General features: G+C 39.2%; 1 protein-coding gene across 1 annotated transcript in view; it reads right to left on the reverse strand.

Annotated features, from left to right (window-relative positions):
• Nucleotides 1-20415, reverse strand: part of BRIP1 (BRCA1 interacting helicase 1) — a 148530-nt gene that overhangs the window by 63214 nt on the left and 64901 nt on the right. Inside the window, 5 exon segments of the mRNA XM_004706996.2 lie at nt 2533-2694; nt 8112-8252; nt 8375-8540; nt 9930-10084; nt 17317-17449. Coding sequence (XP_004707053.2) covers nt 2533-2694; nt 8112-8252; nt 8375-8540; nt 9930-10084; nt 17317-17449 — 757 coding nt within the window.

Raw genomic sequence — 20415 nt, forward strand, 5'->3', positions numbered from 1 at the left:
AAAAAAAAAATAAAAATAAAGATATCTTTGAAAAGGCTTATAAAAAAATATATATATATATTTTTCCTTCTAATTTTATAGCAGAAAATTGTCTCCACAAATATTAGTAGATAAGGCCAAAAAGCCTACATGTTTAATTGTGCAGCTTAGTTCTAGGCTTAATTATTAGTCTTTAACATAATTGTTTGATAGAGATGTTCAAACTCTTGAATACAATTTGCTTTCTAATAAGTATTTTTCAAATGTTTTCATTGATTTTATTTTTAGTATGCTTATAAAATTTGATTACATTTCTTTCCAAAACAAATCCTTTTATCTAGAGGAGAAATGACTGCTTTAGTGCATCTCTGCCTAATTAAGTAAATATGTGGATGGTGTCATGCAGTGAATTACTTCAATATGGCCCTTCTAGTCACAAAGAACCCTGGTGATGCAGTGGTTAATTGCTTAACTGCTAAACAAAAGGTCAGTGGGTTTGAACCTACTAGGCACTCTGCTTCTGTGGAAACGTACAGCCTTGGAAATCCTGTGCGGTAGCTCTATTTTGTCCTATAGGATCACTATGAGTTGAAATAGACTTAATGGCAATGGACAGTGGCAACTATGTAAGTGGCAAACATAAACAAGCCATTTTATGGAAGTCCCATAAAATGATTTAGTGAGACCTATGCAAATAGGCTGTTGCTTGTGGCCCATCAATGAGTTAGACCATTTAGCTAATGCAAATAAAGTATATAAAGCCCTTGAGTAGAACCAGGCAAATAAAATCCAGGGAAACCTCACAGGACTGATCTGTTTTGCCATGCTGCTTTAAAGAAAGCCAATCCCAAAAGTTGGAAGGAGAACCTCACTACCATCAAGAAAAGCCATGTCCCTGGACTGAGACTCTCCTAAACCCATGAGATCAAGAGCTGTAACATGAACCTATGGGGTCAGAGTGCTGAGCACCTCCAGGCAGGAGGGTTCCTGGTCGAGTGGGGTGAATTAAGGCACTTTATCTGCAGAGCAAGGGCTATGTAACACTTGTCTAAGCAGGGCAGAAAGTAGGCCAGGTGTGATGAAGGAGGCCCAAGAGAGAGACCTGCCTACAGAAAAGCTGTCCTGATTGAAAAACTGTATCCTGCGTTGTTTCTGTACCTCCAAGTTGATTGTGAACCTCAACTGTAACCTATTATTTCTCTAATAAACCCCATAATCATAAGTATAGTCGTGAGCCCTGTGTGCTCATTGCAACAAATTACTGAGCCCAGCAGAGAAGTAGAAATGATCATGGGAGGGATTACTAGGACCAAAATTAGTTTAAATTTTTTTTTCCCGGAGGTGGGAGGTCTGTCTGAATTCTACCTAATGGAAATCAGCGTGGGGTGACGCTGACCTTGATTGTCCTTTTCACCCAGAAGTTATGACACGTCTCCAAATGGAAAGATAATAGGAAAGCCCAAAGTACAACACTGCCATTCAAATATATTATTTGCTTATTTTTCTATCTTTTGATGCATATTTCCTATGGGAGAAAAGGAAATGCCACTTCTAATAGTGAAATTTATTAGATTTTAAAAATAAAGTTATATTATTATCAGATATTACATATAGATCCAATGCTTTGAGTATCAGGAAGAACCAAATACGTACATAATATAATTGTAATTTAACTCAAGAACATATTATTAGAAACCGGAGTGACTCTAAAGACAAGAAAAAAAAATCATTACAAAATCATTAGCCTTTTTTTTATCAGATACATGAAGCAAAAAGGCTAAAAACATTAAAAAGTTAATTTTAGATGCTGATTACTGAACAATTCAAAAAAGTATAATTAAGTACAATTAAAAAGGTTCATTTTCCCTTCACCTATGAAAATATCAAGTTGCCCCTACGAATAAAATAATGTATATATAACCTGTCTTCTTGTTATGGATTAAATTGTGCCCACCCTCCCAAAAAATGTGTTATAAATCTTATCCTCTATGCCTATGGTTATAATAGATATTGGGAACGTGTTGTTTATGAGGTTAATGAGGTAAGATTAGTGTAGAGTATATTTTAAGCCAATCTCTTTTGCGATATAAAGAAATTAAACAAGTAAGCTAGAGGGAGAGTCAAGGTAGGAAGAGAGATGCCAACCACTTGAAGATTACCCAGGAGCAGAAGCTCAGAGAGACAAGGACCTTTCTTCCAGAGCGAACAGGGAGAGAAAGCCTTTCCCCAGAGCCAGCACCCTGACTTTGGATTTCTAGTCTCTCAAACTGTGAGAAAATCAATGACTCTATGTGCAAGTCAGCCACTGTGGTACTTCTGTTATAACATCACTAAATACTTAGAAACAGCTTATTAACTAGCATCATTTTAAATCTTTAAGGCTTTTGAGCAAAACAGTAGAATAATAAGGCAGTATCTTAGTCAATTAATAAACAAGTGAAATAATATATGACACTTTAAAAACAGTTTCCCTGCTGTTTATAACCCTAGAAGCCTATCATAGTAATTCCACATGATTTTTCAAAGGCAAAGAAATAATAACTATTCTCTTACCTTGTATGATGGCAAGAAACACAAAATTCCTTGGCTCACAGCTTGGCACACAGATAACAGAAGGGCCCCTACTTCATCCTGGAACCCGAATGTTTCAGTGTGTTGAAACGTAGCACAGAGATGACGACCGGTGGGGCCTGATCCAATGGTACCAACCCAAACCTAGAGGTGAACATTTTATTTTGTATTAGAATTATGTTTAAACTAGACAGGCAAATTACCATTTATATGGGAGCCTGAACTACATGTGTCAAAATAAGGCCAAGTAAATTTACAGGAAATTTATTTTGTATATGCTGGGTTTTTGTTTTTTTCTATTACCTTCAGCTATTTTTTTTTTACCTTTAATTTTATTCAGATTTAATTTATAAAAAATTTGTTTAGGCAGACCCCTGGATATTCTTAGAATGAAAGTTCTTTGAGGGCAAAGAGTTTTGTTTTTTTTTAAATCTCTTTCCTCAATAAAAAAACTCACTGCCATTGAGTAGATGCTAACTAATAGCGACCCTATCTGACAGGGTAGAACTGCCCCTGTGAATTTCCAAAACTGTAATTCCTTACCGGAGTAGAGAGCCAATAAAAATCCGAAACCCTAACAAAACTCAAACTACCGTATATATCCGTGTATAAGCCGAGTGTTCCAGCACACTTTTAATGCAGTTTTTGTGGTAAAATTAGGTGCCTCAGCTGATATTCAGGTTGGCTTATACTCGAGTATATACGGTATGCACTTACTAGTTATTTGCAATCCTGCAACATTCAGACAGATCTGGCCTTGGCCTAGTTAATCTAACTGTAGATTGTTGTAAAATTTACTAAAACACTGTATTTTAATACAAAGTTGCAAGGTCAAGTACCCCATGTTTTATCATTCTATAAACACCCTGGTCCCTGAAAATCCATGAATAAAATCATAAATTGAGATATGGTAAAGATTTGATTTTCACACATGTTTATTAACTAGCTTACAAATGATGTCCACCAAAATTAGCAGAAAAGAAACCTTTGTATTTCTTTTTTTATTAAAAATAACAGCTCACTCTTTAAAAAATTAATTTGGATTAAATAACATTTCTTTACTTTTTTAAAATCATTTTATTGGGGGCTCTTACAACTCTTGTTACAATCCATATATCAATTGTATACGACATATTTGTAGTGAAGCAACAAGCCTACATGGAAGAAGCACACCAGCCAGTGCGATTGTGGGGTGTCATCGAGACTGGGAAGCAGGCATCAGAAGATTCACAACAACAAACAAACAAAAATGCATTGGTGAGAATGGGGGGTGGGGAGGACGACGGAGCAGAGACCCAAAGCCCGTCTATGGATAATGGAACATCCCCCCACAGAGAGGTCGCAGGGAGGGGATGAGTCAATCGGGTGCAGTAGAGTACCGATGGATCACGCAATATACCTGATCCCTTGAGACCTCCTCACCCCCCACTATCATGACCCCAGTGCTGCTTCCCACACTGGACTAGACAGGAGCATGAATAAAGGTACAGGCAAGGGATAAAACTCACGACACATGGAACCAGGAACAGGAATGGGAAGAGCGATACCAAAAGGGTAGGGGGAGAGAGGGAGGGATGAGAGGGGGCACCAATCGCAATGAAAGGCACATAACCACACACCCCCATCCAGGGGGAAGAACAGCAGAAATCAGAGGGGAAAGGAGACAGCAGTCATGAAAGATTTGAAAATAATAACAATCTATAATCTGTCAAGGGGGCACGAGGGTTGTGGTGGGGAAGAAAGGAGGGGAGAAAAAAGGAGGAGCTGATATCAAGGGCTCAATGGAAAGTAAATGTATAAATAACATTTCTAAGGTATTGTTATAAAACCTGCAAACTTAAATAGGAGGATTTATAAGAATAGTTTCAGAAGAGGTAAGAAATAAACCATGACCATTCATCTACACTCCAATGTTTATTGCGGCGCAATTCACAATCACAAAGAGTTAGAAACAACTCAAATTTCCATCAGTAGACAAGTGGATCTGTAAACTGACACACATACAATGGAGTACTATACATCACTAAAAAGCACTGATGAGCACATGAAACACTTCATTTTATGGTAAAGTTGGAGGAAATTATGCTAAGCAAGGTCAACCAATCACAAGGAGAAGTACATCGTGAGTCCCCTGAGGTGAGTGTAATCAACACAGAAGGAATAGGAGAGAAGCCACCTATCTCACAATATTCGGGTAGAGGTACAGGGAGTCGGGAGAAGGCTAGACCAAACCCAAGGAGGACCATGTAGGTCCAACACAAAGAAAGGGAATGGGGGGGATGAGAAGGGCGAGGCAAAAGTGAAATGATGATAGGGGGGAGCAGGGCACTAACCCACCCAGGGGGAGAGTATTGGTTTGTCTCCATAGAATTGGGAGTGGGTATGCAGACCCTACCACGGTATACCAAACCATGAGGGCAGCATGGCCATGTGGAGGAATGCATCAAAAGAGAGGGCTACAAGACTGGCCCCAGCCAGAGCCAATCTGACCCCCTGCCTAGAAATATGGGTGACAGAGAACAACCCTAACTAAACCTACAGGCTGGAGAAAGGGGCCAGCAGGCCACACCCACACAGAAGCAGACCAGGAAGGAAGAAGAGAAAAGGACACCCGGTGTGAACCCCATGCTGGCACATCAGGCCCAAAGGACGACCTCCCTGTGGGGAGCTCCTGGCACACAGAGGGGACTGTGGGGCCAATAACAGCTTGTGCCATGTTGTCCCCTTACTGGGGCAGACTGCAACAGAGGACAATTCTGGGGTCACACAGCAGGAAGGTAGTACAGTCTGAAACCCCCACAGCGGGGCAAACCAAGAAGGGAACATAATAGATCAGCAACTGGAACTAAGCAAAGCTACGAAGCCCCTGAAGAGCCCTGAAAATGGACTTCAGGCTGGGAAAGACAGCTCCCGGAGATTCCCCATGACCAGTGCGGACATAGTCATGAAGGTCAGCAAACAGACCTGGAATTATGTACACATTTTCTCTTTTTTCCCCCTCTCCTTTTCTTCTTTCAATCTTTTCTTTGGTCTATGTCATAGTCAGTTTGCCTACTATATAAGATAGGCATGGGAAGCAAGCCCGAAGAGAAAGCAGTGGGACCAATGGTCTTGGGGGGGACTTGGGGGGTGAGGGCGGCAGGGGCAGGGTGTAGTGAGCAGGCAGTGCCATAGACAGGGGAGCAACTAGGGAATTAGAGTCAACAATAGGGATGAGATCGAGATCCTGGTGCGGAGGGTTCGGAGCAACAGCAAACTAGCTAAGAGGAAGTACTAAGCGGTAGAAAAAAGGGGAAAGTGATGGTGGGACAGAAGGAAAGTAAAAGGAAACAGAGGAAGGACTTAGGAGGCAAAGCAATGGATAGAGGTATAAGCACAGGTGTGTACAGATGCAAATGCATTAATCCACAAAAATAGAGGTATTGGCCTATGTACACATATTTATACAGCAATACACTGAGGTAGTGGAAGGATTTCAGGCCTCTGCTCATACCCTCCCTCAATACAAGAACACTTTGTTCTAACAAATCAGCATTCTGAGATGCTCACCCTCCCGACACAATCACTGAAGACAAAACGGATGTATTAAGTTTGCCACAAAGATTAACCGAAGTCAAGCCAGAGAGAAAAAAGGGGAAGTTTATTCTGCATTTCTCCGGAGGGATTCACGGACCCCAGCACACTGCCGGAAAGGGAGAGGGAAAGGAGAGATGGGAGAGGGAGAGAGACTGGAGTCCTGAACTCCAGGGCTATCTTCACGGCCCCCATTGGGGGATCAGAGAAGTCATGCTTCTCTGTGGTGGAGAGTGTTAAGCTAGTCAGGGGTTAGGGTAAAGCAATAAAGGGAGTGGGCAGAAACCACAGGTGGGCAAATAAAGAAGAAGGGAGTGGATCAGAGGATCAGCATCAGGGGCTCTAAATGGGTCTCCATCCATAAAAATTGCGAGGCAGGGTGGTGCTTTGATCATTCTGTTTGGCACCAAGGCAGATGGCTCTCTGGCCCCTGGAATTATTGGTCTGATAGGGGCAGGAAGGCTATTCCTAATGTCCTCCGACCGGTACGTGACCCAGGGTGCATAAGCAAAACGTGGTGAAGAGGGCAGATGGTGCCTGGTTATAAAAAGATATAGCGTCTGGGGCCTTAAAGGCTTTAAGTTAAACAAGCAGCCATTGAGCAGAGAAGCAAGCTTACATGGAAGAAGCACACTGCTGGTGCTATCATGGGGAGTCATCAGGAACAGGTAATAGGCACCAGAAGACACATAACAAACAAACAAACAAAGACATATTGTTCGAATCAGGGGGGTGGGGGGATGGAGCAGAGACCCAAAGCCCATCTGTAGACAATGGAACAATCCCCGCACAGAGGGGCCACAGGGAAGGCATGAGTCAACCAGGGTGCAGTAAAACATCGATCAAACATACCATATTCCTCTGGTTCCTTGAGGCTTCTTCACTATCATGACCCCAGTGCTGCTCCTCAATTCAGACTCATCTGGAGCATGTACACAGGTATAGATAAGAGACTGGGGCTCACAACACATGGATCCAGGAACAGGATTGGGAATAGCGATACCAGAAGGGCAGGGAGAAAGGGGGAAAAGGAAGGGAGAAAGGGGGGAACCAATCGTAATGACTGACACATAACCATACACCCCTCTCCAGGGGGAAGAACAACAGAAAACACGGGGGAGAGACAGCGGTCCATATAAGATATGAAAATGATAATAATGTATAATCTATCAAGGGGGTATGAGGATGGGAGTTAGGGAGGGAAAAAAAGAAGCGCTAATACTAAGGGCTGGATAGAAAGTAAATGTCTAGAAAAGATGAGGGCAACATATGTACAAACGCCTGATGCAATGGATGTATGGATTGTAGCAAGAGTTGCAAGAGTCCCCAATAAAATGATCTTTTAATATAAAAAAAAGAATAATTTCCATTCAGATATTCAACCAAGTATTGTATACTTGCTAAATTCCAGGTGTAAATCTAGGTGTGAAGGAAGAATGAGGATGTAAAAAGAATGAGAATACCATAATCTAATAGAAAAGAAAAACAAAATCATATAATAGGAACTACAATAATCAAATAAAAAATTTTAGTTTGTTTTTAGTTTTCTTAGAAACAACTAAAATATATTCAAATAAGTATATTGCAACACTGTGTCTACAAAAAAATGCATTTGTATTCACTGGGTTAAAGGGAGGTTATTTATTAGTATTTCTTTTGTTGATCCTCAAAGTTGGGTGTTTGAAACCACCAGCTGCTCCTTGGGATAAAGATGAAGCTTTCTACTCCCATAAACAGTTTTCATCTTGGAATCCCAGAGGATTCCACCCTGTTCTACAGGATTGCTATTGCGATGAGTCAGTATTGACTAGATGGAAAGTGAGCTGTTGTTGTTTGTTGATTCTATCAAGTAATTGGTAGATTTTTATTTTATTTTAACATTGAAATGTTAAACTTATTACAGTCTGTTTGCTGGCACTACACAGGTACTTTTGTTCACATAGAATAGTACTGAGGTAGAACATCTGAGGGCCTTTAAAAATACTAACCTGAGAGTTATTAATGACATGATTAGCTTCCAGTTGAATAGTGAATGTAACACCAAGTTCTGATGAAAAAGATTTCATTGGTGATAATGTTCCAGATGTCAAAACAATTGTCCGAACTTTATCATTAATATCTGAAAAGGCCTAAAGGGTAACAATATTTGATACATAAAGTTAAAAAGTCAATTAAAAAAAGTTAATTAAAAAGTATTTAATTAACATTTAGCATGAAGAAGATATTTTCATTTACAGCACAAAAGACATACCACAGCTGGATTTAAGCACCAAAAATTTAGCACATGCACCACAGTTTTCTGTCGAGAACGTTTCTTAGTTTTCGGTAGAACAATCACAGCATTTCTACTTGAAATATCAGTCTGATTTATCCAAGAGTAAGTCTGTTGAATAGCAACCTTATAATCACCTGCAAATCTAGATGAAAAGGAAAATGCTAATTAAATGGTGAAACTTTTTAAGACATATAATATCCTACCTACATACATGTAAAATTGATTATATCAAAATTCAATTGAGAGTACTCTTAATCTTCCCACTCAAAGATAACATTCTTTTCACCAACACCCACCACTAATTAAACCTAGTCATTCTGGTATAAACTAAGCATTAAGTAGTAAAATGAGTTCATTTGCAGGTGAAATACTATAAATCCTCTAATCTAATCATCCCTCAGTTATTACCCACCTTCCATTCCCATTTTTTAGTAGAATTAAAACACAAGCCTCCTAAATTCCCGTCCAGAGTTCTTTGTACTACACAGGAGCATATCATGAAATTAATTATAAAGCAGAAAATAATATTACTTTTAAAGAAATGAAAGAGTGGGGCTTTTTTTCTCCTTATTTCGTGAGAAAATGGAAAGACTTTTATTGAAAGTTAAGGCAGTTTTAGGAGCTAATTTCAAAATGTAAAGTTCTTTTAAAATCAAATTCTCATGTTTCTTCTATTTTTAATGAAGAATCTTTTAATAAACCAGATGGTCTCTGTGATTCCATCTCATTCATAACGTCTTTTAGTAGAGGGTATAAACATCCAGGCTTAAAGTGAATCAAAAGTGGCATTGTGTATCTTATCTTCAGTACAACAATTTCACTGATAAGTTCCTCCCTGGAGAAAGCACATAGATCTCAATATCCAGGCCACACACTCAATACTCTAATGACAATATTTCATAATTGAACAGGGAATCTGGTTGCCATCAAGGCACTTCCAACTCATGGCAACCCAAGTGCTGCAGAGCAGAACTGTATCCCATAGACTCTGCCCTTCCAGAAACAGATCACAGGCCTGTCTTCCAAGGCCCCTCTATGGGTTTGAATCATCAGCCTTTCAGTAAGGTCTGGCACTTAACCATTTGCAGCATCCAGGAACTCTTAGCAAGGGGTTGGGCAGGGGAAATTGACTGCTTTTGTTTTCCCACTGTACTTAATAGAGGTTTCTTACAACAGGAGAGAGACATCCTGGCACTGAAAGACACAAATCTACACCATAATGAAAAGAAAACTAATAGCCTTTAAAGCTGAAATTTGTACTGGAAAACCACAAATGTAATGCTAAATTAAAATAATATATAAACTTATTGGTTTCATAATATACAAAGTTATTTATTGATAACATAATATACAAATTCATTGTCTTTCATAAAGACTAATTTCAATTCACTTGAGTCTGTGCAGTAATACTCATACCACTTGCTTATAATTCTCCTACTTACCCAACCAATAGCATACAGCAAACATATAAGCACCCAATTAGATCGATACATTTTTAGGAAGAAAAATACATATCACAATTTTCACATACCTGCTATTTTGCCTAAAAAGGTAGTCAAGCACCATAAAAAGTCCTTTGAGCACTATTTGAGTTGAAGCAGTAATGATAGGTATTTCTCTTGCTTCTTCCTTACCATGAATTGATGAAACTTTTTCTTCTTTTTGAAGAATAGCAGACAAATGTCCCTGGGAGAAATTACTCCTATTAATCACAATGTAGGGAGGACTCTACAAAGCTATAATAAAACTCAAAATATCTGATGAAATTCTAAGCTAAATTCTCCTGTGTTAAAGACATTTTATTAAGTTGGACATTTAGGAGGTTCACTGCTTTTTTGTTCAATTAGGGTATAATTTAGTGCCCTTCAAAAGTAATGAACTAAGTAAAATTGTACGAAATGGTTTTTCCAAGTGGCTGAAAAGAAAAAGTGTGCCAATATGACAAGCAAAAAGAAAAGAATAACAAAATAAAACACTGTACATTAAATCTAAAGTGGATACTAACAAGTTCATTAATTTTACCATGTGCAGGGCAGGAAATCATTTCATGTGACTCTTTAGCCCAAGTCTCAAACTCCCATCAAACAGCCTGTCCTGCAGGGGTCTGGTAAAAAGGTAGAGGGAGATACTGATAGGATTCAGTGAGTAATTGTGAACAAGATTCCCTGGGATGCCATCCTGTTGTATATAAAATGAGCCCGCTGAGAAGCGGGAGGAGGGATCTCATCACAAGCAAGAGCCAGGAGTGGCACTCATCCTCTGGATCCAACATTTGGCTTGAAACTGCCCGATCTTTGAACTTTGGAGTGAACAGCACCCACCGCCATGAGACATCCTCAACCTCGAGACATTTTCTGTGGCACACTGAAGAACCCAGGATGTGAGGGAATACACTCCAGGGCAGAGGAAGGGGAGGGATGCATGCAGCTGAATAGTCTCATGAAGAGTTGGACATTTGCAGGCATCATCAATCCCCAACTCCTTGAGACTAGTCTTGTATTAATCCCTCTAAAACAGTGGTTCTCAACCTTCCTAATGGTGCGACCCTTTAATACAGCAGTTCCTCATGTTGTGGTAACCCCCGACCATAAAATTATTTTTGTTGCTACTTCATAACTGTAATTTTACTACTGTTATGAATCGGACAACCCCTGTGAAAGGGTCATTTGACCCCCAAAGGGGTCCATGACCCACAGGTTGAGAACCACTGCTCTAAAAGATTATTACCACACCATGGTTTACAATTTTTTAAAAACATTTTATTAGGGGCTCATACAACTGTTATCGCAATCCATACACACATCAATTGTGTAAAGCGCATTTGTACATCATTCTCAAAACATTTTCTCTCCACTTAAACCCCCGACATTAGGTCCTCATTTTCCCCTCCCTCCCTGCTCCCCACTCCCTCATGAGCCCTTGATAGTTTATAAATTGGAATTTTGTCATATCTTGCCCTGTCCAACGTCTCCCTTCACCCACTTTTCGGTTGTCCGTCCCCCAGGGAGGAGGTCACATATAGTTCCTTGTAATCGGTTCCCTCTTTCCTACCCACCCTCCCTGTTTCGCCACTCACACCACTGGTCCTGTAGGGCTCATCCGCCCTGGATTCCCTGGATTTTCACTTCCTATCTGTACCAGTGTACATCCTCTGGTCTAGCCAGACTTGCAAGGTCGAATTCAAGTCATGCGGAAATTATTTAAGATAAATAGAAGAAGTCAAAAGTATGCTTCCCCACATTGTAAAGTAGAAAACTGAATAATGAAACAATGAGAGATCGTTGACAAGTCTTATAATTGATGATGTCTGGTCAATAAAATAAGATAAACTTTAGATAAGTTAACTAGGATAAGTTAAAATAAGATAAACTTTAATTTTTAGATATGTTGTAAAATAGTATAAATCTCTAAAACTAAAAATCCATCTCGACTGAACAAAATACAGTACTAACTAAATAATACAAATAAGATTTTGTCAAAAAAGACCAAGAGATGTAAACAATATGAACTTAGAAAAATGAAACAAGTATCAATTTTTTGAAAAAAATAAAATCAAGTTTCCCCAGCAACATCTTTCATCTAGGTTGCTATAGCTCTCCAACACTAGCAACTTACACTATTAGAACAACTAAAAGTACGGCCCAAAAGGACTCAACTAAATTCTACCTACATGATGAATCATGGGACTAACAATTCCCAGCTTGCTTCCAGCCAGGTTTCCTGTAACTCTGGCAGCTAGTTGGGGATTATGTAGAAAACTAAGCAAAGAAAGAAAAATTCAGATAATTAATATTCCCAAGGAAACGTAAGGTTGTATAAAAAGGTAATCAAGTAACTTACACAATTTTACTATCACAAGTTATATATATACATATATGATAATACACAAACACTGAATGTTGACATAATTATGGTGACAGAATAGAATGAGGAGATAATGGAGGCGGAAAAAGCACAGAGGTAAGGGAAGGAATCTGAAAACTCAGACTCAAAAATAGCAGAACCCACATCTTATTTAGGAAAATGGGATAAACACGAGAAAGAACAACTACAAAAGTTGAAGGGAATCAAAAAGTTAAAGAAGCACTAGGAAGTGAAAATTGGGAGTAGAGAGGGAGCAGTAAGAAAACATTCAGTAATCTGTATGGATTATTGTAAGAGCTGTAAGAGCCCCCAATGAAGTGATTTATTAAAATAAATTTTTAAAAATCATAAACTTTTAGCTAACTAGGATTATAGAAAATGTTCTTAACCTAATAACAACTACTGGTTAAAAAGCCTACAGCACCCATGGAGGAGAGAAAAGACTTGCAAATCATGATTATTAAGGCTTTATATCCAGAATGTATAAATAACTTTTATACTCAACAATAAATAACACATGGTCCAATTTAAGACCAAAGGATTTGAATAGACATTCTCCAAAGAAAGACAAATGAGCATAAGCCTCTGAAGAGGTTCCGCATCGTTAGTCATTAGAAAATACTAACCAGAAGCACAACGAGCTGTCACTTCACACCAACAAAAGTGGTTGTAATGAAAAAGACAGATATTAAGTACTGATGAAGATGTAGAGAAACAAATCCTCATACGTTGCTAGTAGGATTATAAAATGGTTCAGTTGCTGTAAAGGTTGGCAGTTGCATAAAAATTTAAGTTAAAAATAGTTACCATAGGACCCAATAACTCCACTCCTAAATGCATGCTAAAGGAACTAAAAACACGTATCCATACAAAAATCTGTACATATATGGTCACAGTAGCATTATTCATAACATAGGAACAATCTAAATTTCTATCAGCTAATGAATGAAGTAAGACATAGCTGTCCAAACCCATTCACGTATCAAGTTTGTCATACTGTGGTGGCTTTTCTGTTGCTGTGATCTTCGGAATCATGCCATCGGTATTTTAAATACCATGCAAAACAGGTTTCAGATGATGGCAACAAATACACATATGTGCTTGACATAATGGATGTATGTATGGATTGTGATAAGAATTGTATGAGCCCCTAATAAAATGATTTTTAAAAATCACAATGATATTTTCTGTAATCATGGTAACAGAGTCATAATAAAATTGTTTAATTTATTGAAACAAACAAACAAACAAACTGGTTTCAGCAGAGCTTCCAGATTAAGAACCTGGAAGCAGTGGTCCACTCCCGAAATCCTTATGAATAGCAGTGAAGCACTGTCTGAAACAGTGCCTGATGATGAGTCCCTCATCTTTAAGTGGAAGGCACTTAAAATACAACTGGGAAATAGTTGCCTTGTCAAAGTACAGTCAACTTTAGTGATGTAGATGGAGCACAGCTTTGGGGACCTTCATTTGCTGGTGGGACACAATTCCAACAGCTGGAAACATCCATTAGTAATTGGAATATTTATAAGAATTGGACATTCAAAATGAATTGGAATGCATAAAAACCCTTGGTATTAGCAGAAATGGACTGGCAGTAATCAATTTGATTCGGACGATCATAATGGTCTATTAAGTCAGGAATGACAAATTCAAGAGGAATGGTGTCATATTTAAGATTTATCTTGAGAGCTAAGAATGGGAGTAGAGTGGAGCTCATAAGCAGTACACCTGGATCTCGCTGCCTGCCCTCCCTCCAGCCAGCTTGCAGCCCAGAACACCATCCACCATGGCCACCTCAAGTTCCCATGTGAACAAAGGTGTCAAGCAGATGTTCCTGGCTCTGCAGCACGGCGAAAAAGTCCAAGCCATGTATATCTGGATTGATAGCACTGGAGGACTACGCTGCAAAGCCCGAACCCTGGACTGGGAGCCCGTGTGGGGAAGAGTTGCCCAAGTGGAAGTCTGAAGGCTTCAACAGTGACATGTAGCTCATCCCTGCTGCCATGTTCCGGGACCGTTCCGCAGGCACCCTAACAAACTGGTGTTCTGTGAAGTCTATGTACAACCGAAAGCCTGCAGAGACCACCTGTAGGCACACCTGTAAACTCATAATGGACATGGTGACCCCTTGTTTGGAATAGAGCAGGAGTACACCTTCCTGGGGACAGATGGGCACCCCTTTGGTTGGCCTTCCAATGGCTTTCCTAGACCCCAAGGGCCCTAGTATTGCAATACGGGAGCAGACAAAGCCCAAGGCAGGGATACTGTGGACGCTCATTACCCGACCTGCTTGTATGCTGACATGAAGATTGGCCGGACAAATGCCGAGGTCATGTCTGCCCAGTGGGAGCTCCAGATAGGACCCTGTAAAGGAATCGACATGAGGAACCAACTCTGGGTGGCCCGCTTCATCCTGCACCACGTGTGTGAAGGCTTTGGAGTGACAGCAACCTTCAATCCTCAGCCCCTCCCTGGGAACTGGAATGGTGCAGGCTGTCATACCAACTTCAGCACCAAGGCCATGCTGGAAGAGAATGGTCTGAAGCACATAGAGGAGACCATCCAGAGACAATACGGAGCCTATGACCCCAAGGGGGCCTGGACAACACCTGGCGCCTCAGTGGACTCCACGAAACCTCCAACATCACCGACTTTTCTGTGGGTGTGGCCAACCGAGGCGCTAGCATCTGCCTTCCTCAGATTGCCAGCCAGGAGAAGGGTTACTTTGAAGAACGCCGCCCCTCTGCCAACTGTGACCCTTTCGCGGTGACAGGCTAAGCGGGGTAGACCTCCAGCCATCAAGCCCCTCCCAGCTCTTCACCCACACCCATGATTCCCGATCTCCCACTAGTTCCTGCTACCTGTAACTCAGAAAACAAAATATCAAAGTCTTTTTTATTTCTTGTGCCCAATTAATAACACTTGTCTTTTTTGGTCTCAGGGTGGTGGAGGGGTCACATTCTTAATCTCGTCTTCAGACCCATCTCTTTCTCTCAGAAACCATAACCACTGTTTCCATTAATCAGGTGGTTTTGTCCAGTAGACATAGCTGTCCCGACAGAGAGGCGGCCTCTGTGTTTGTGAAGGGAGGAGGGGAGGCCGTCTTTCTTTGAGATGGCTGGAATCCGGGGGTAGGGTCTAACTCAGGATTTCCTTCTTCTGGTGGGAAATTGCATTTCTTAAAAAGAATACAACCAACTTTACATTAGAAGTGAGGATGTTCTGAGAGAGAGAGGGGAGGGGCCAGGACAGAAAATGCCCTTGGTCACAAAGTCCTTGTTTAGGGCAAACAGCCTTGGTCTAAAGATTAAACTCAGAATCAAGTGGATATACCACCATCACCACTACCAACGCCCCACCCCCAAAACTTATATCTTGAAGTGTAATGTTGTGATAGGACAGTATCCATATATCTACTAGAAAACCCACTTAATACAACTATTATTCAATGTACACACCAGCTACTAAACAATGAAGAATTAAAGAATTCTATCAACCTCTTCAGTATGAAACCGATCAAACATACAATCAAGATCCACTGATAATTGTTGGCTCTTGCTGGTCATAAGATCCCTCCACCTGCTTCTCAGCGGGCTCATTTTATACACAGCGGGATGGCATCCCAGGGAATCTTGTTCACAATTACTCACAGGTGAATCCTATCAGTATCTCCCTCCACCTTTTTACCAGACCCCTGCAGGACAGGTTGTTTGATGGGAGTTTGAGACTTGGGCTAAAGAGTCACATGAAATGATTCCCTGCCCTGCACATGGTAAAACTAATGAACTAGTTAGTATCCACTTTGTATTTAACATAGTGTTTTATTTTGTTATGCTTTTCATTTTGCTTGTCATATAAGGAGCTCTAGTGGTGCTGTGGGTTAGGTGTCAGGCTGCTAACTGTAAGATCAGTAGTTTGAAACTACCAGCAGCTCCCTAGGAGAAAGATGGGACTTTCTATCCCCATAAAGCGTTATAGCCTCAGAAACTCACAAGAGCAATTCTACCCTGTCCTATGGTCACTGTTAGTTGGGATTCACTCATGGCAACTGAGTCTGGTTTTCCGGTTTGGATGCGTGGCACTTTTGGTTAAGTATAAGGTACTCTGCTGAAGGAAATGCGGCTTTCAGTTTCCAAGACTTACAGCCTTGGAGACCCTATACTCTGTCTATGAGTTGGAATTGACATTGTAGCAATGAGTTTGATTTTTGGTCTTAAATTTCATTTTTTTAAAAAATCAGAGAGTTTGTAGTTTTATATGTGATTTCTTTCCATCAACATATCTGTAATTACTGCTGTGGTAGCAGGACTTGATTCTTTTTTATTGTTCTGTAATATTCCACTTTATACACGACAGTTTAATTTATCTGATTTACTATTAGTATGACTAACTTATAAAATGCAAAAGGTTTATGCAAAAAGAATTATCAATATACGTCACAATATAGAATAATACTACATGATATTTTAAAATGCAGGACAAAAATTACAAGCATATCTGTTAAAAAACCTTCCTTTTCAGTATTCATATATCCAGAATGCTCATGGTAATGATGTTAGGAACAAATCTTAGCTTTTTTATATTAAAACCTCTTAGAGAATATAATGAAAGTTATGAAATTCCCATTCAATAAAAGGTACAAAAATATAAATGCATAAAATTATACATCTACCATCATAAGGCTCACGGTATCTCAAAGCCTATTCATAATTGTTACTCATAAACTCCAGGTTATAATGTCTTAAAGTCAACAAAATGTAAATGTGTCTCTTCTCTATTTTCTAAAATTTAGACAAATATAGGAGACAAAATTAATTTAAAACTTAAAACTATTGATAATTTTTACCCCTAAACAAAGCAATTAGTGTCTTTTATTTCAAACTAAACAGTGCTACTTTGTCTTAATTGTAATTTATCATCACTTAAAGATTACCAAAATTACAGAATTAAATAAAACAAAAGAAAGTGCTAGATTTATTAAATCACTATTTGCTAAGTTTATTGGACCACTTCTAATCTACTATATACTTTCACAGATAAAAACAATTTACCTGCAAAATGGGAAAAGTAGCAGAGGTGATGCCCATTTTGTATAAGTGAGAGATCATTTCCTTTCCACTCCATATTTTACAGGATGATTCATAATCCCTTTCTACAAGATGTTCAGAGTTTGCGTCTAACCAACTAGAAAAAATTAAATAATAATCTCATCAATAATTGCCATTATCATACACTGAGATGTATTCCTTGAAGGTCTTGGAATACCAATATTGATCAATTAAGAAAACTCTTAAAAAGCTATACTTCTCAAAAAAAAAAAAAAAAAAAGCTATACTTCTCATAGTGAAAAATATGAGGGATCCCCCCAAAAAACAGAATTTTTTTTCAAAACTATGTATTTAAAGTTTTTTTTTCTTTTTACAAAACAACCTTAAAACCTTCAAAGTACTCTCCATTGCATTGTCAAATCAGCTATTCCATCCTTGGAAACATTTTTCAAACTCATGTTTGGATGGCTGACAGCACCGCCCTCATTTTTTTCTTCACCTCCTCTATGTCCTCAAATCACTGTCCTTTCTGTCCCTTTTCATTCACGGAAATAAAAAGTCATGCAGAGCAAGGTTAGGAGAGTCAGGTATGTGGGACAAGAGAATCATGCTGGTTTTTACCAAAAACTGGTGCAATGAGATGGCTGCGTGAGTAGGTGCACTGTCATGGTGGAAAAACTAGTCCCCTATCTGCCACAAATCAGGCCCTTTTTGTCACACACTATTACACATCTTTTCAGAACCTTGAAATAGAGGGCTTGATTAGTACTCTGACTTGGTGGAACGAACTCCAAATGCACTACAAGTTGACAGACCTCCAATGAATCGACATTTCACCTTATTTGAAATGAGAAAAACCACTCATACACTTGAGTTTTCCCATAGCGCTATCCTTATAAGCCATGTTCAACATCACAACAGTTTCTGCAGCATTTGTCCCGAGCAGGAAACAAAATTTCACAGTCATACACTGTTCTCTTTAAATTGGTCATCACAAAAAGTTAGATTTGAGATAAAATGCCTTTACAAAAAATTCATTATGACCAGAGAGAACTTTCTCAGGCAATGCCACAGTGTGCACTGACTGAGAGCAAGTTGCTCAATGCTCGCCTAGAGGGAAAAATACCTACTACAAAAGCTTTGCCCAGCCAAGCTTTATTCTTCTTTTTTTGGGGGGGAGGGGGGGATACACCCTTGTAAATCTTCATTCAGTTGACAAAAAGAGAAAGTTTTTATTCAGGACAGAGAATTAGACGTGTGCGTTCCCAATTGTGTTTTATAGATTCATTTGACTCAAAATAAGTAAATAAATAAGCAAATCTATTGACTCCTAGAGATTTTAGAGGCAAGAGTAGAGCTGTTCTGTAGGGTTTTTGAAGCTGTCAATCTTATTGGAGCAGATATCTTCATCTTTACCCCATGCTAGGTTTGCACTGCCAATTGTGTGGTTAGCAACTCAATGTGCACCTCACTGCACTACCAGGGCTCCTTCATTTGAACCAGTCTCCTCAAAACAATAACCACTATTTGAGATTCCTTGGTGTCATACTGGTTATGCTGACCATAAAGTCAGAAGTTCAAAACCACCAGCTGCTCCAAGGGGAAAAAAAATGACACTTTCTACTTCCTTAAAGAGCCTAAATTGTGAGACTCTGGTGTGCAGAAGGCAATGGATGACAGTGGGAGCCCAATTCATTTGTAGAACTGTATAGGAAATAAGCTTCCAGAGAACTACCCCTATCTACAATTGAAGGATGGGAGTGCTGGGAGGAGAGATGATTGTGGAAGATCAAAGGCATGAATCTCACTGGAACGGTTAAAACTTGGTCAGTAGATCCTCCCTGTGATGCACGCTAGACCTGATTTGATTTCCAAAAGTTTCTGTATTTTTGGTCTGTATTGTTTTGTTTGTTCATATTAGGGTGTATCTCAGAGTGCTATGTCATTGGAAGTCACCCTCTTGAAGTTGTGTTATATGGTTTTCTATTTTTCGTTATATGAAACCCAGGATTGATAACCTTAAAGGGACAATAAGTAGAATAAGGGTTTTGAGGGTAGGGTAGGAGTGCAGTGGTAGGGGCGGGATAAAAAGGACATGATGTCAAAGAGTCCATGTAGAAAACAAATGCCTGGAAACTGATTCTGGTAGCAACTGTACAATTCTACTTGACGTGATTGAGCTATGGAATTATATATGTATTAAATTCTAATTAATAATAATTTTTTTTTAAGTGTTACAACCTTGGAAATTCATTGGGGCAGTTTTACTCTGCCCCAACGATAGCATCAATTCCATAGAAATGAGTAAACTGAGATGCAAGTATTAAGAGCTTATCCAAAATGTACATAAAAGAATTACTAGAAAATATATAAATACATTCATCAAAATAAACATATATTCATAAATTCAATAAGTGTTTGAGCTTCTACTTTATGCCAGACACTGTTCTGGATAGTCGGAGTTCAGCAGTAAATTAAGTTTGCAAAGGTTCTAATACCATGGAAATTAGATTCTAATGAAGGGAAGCAAAAAAACATACACAAAGTATTAGGCAGAGATGAGCGATATAATGGAAATAAGGTAGGGTAATGTAACCTAACTGGTACTTTAATTTGAATGTCAAGGAAGCTCTCCCTGAGATGGCATTGTCTAAGAATTAAATTGTACAAAATGGTCAGACCTATCTGGATCAGGGAAAACAAGCATTTTAAGCAGATGAAACAGATGGTAAAAAGATCTTGAAGTAGTTAACAGCATTTTCTTCTTTGAGACCCAAAAGAAAGCCAGGGGGCAAAAATAGGCAAAAGGGATAACAGAGTGAAACCAGATCAGATTAAGCAAGGATTTAAAATTTTTGATTCTACTTAAAGTACAACGGAAAAGATTTAATTGGAGGATTTTAAACAAAGGAAAGACAATCTAGTTGAAAATTTTAAACGATGATTCCAGCTTCTCAGCCAGAATTGATTATAGGAAAAAGGTAAGAGTGAAAGACGAAGACTCATTCAGAGGCTAGTACATACAGGCTATCACAGTATTCTAGATATGATTCTAGAAGTATATATATTTGGAGACAGAAAAAAGCGGGTTGTGTAGGTGAC

This window comes from Echinops telfairi, unplaced genomic scaffold (genome assembly GCF_000313985.2).
Source record: "Echinops telfairi isolate 266 unplaced genomic scaffold, ASM31398v2 ScPeMD7_7458;HRSCAF=8496, whole genome shotgun sequence".
NCBI lineage: Eukaryota > Metazoa > Chordata > Mammalia > Afrosoricida > Tenrecidae > Echinops > Echinops telfairi.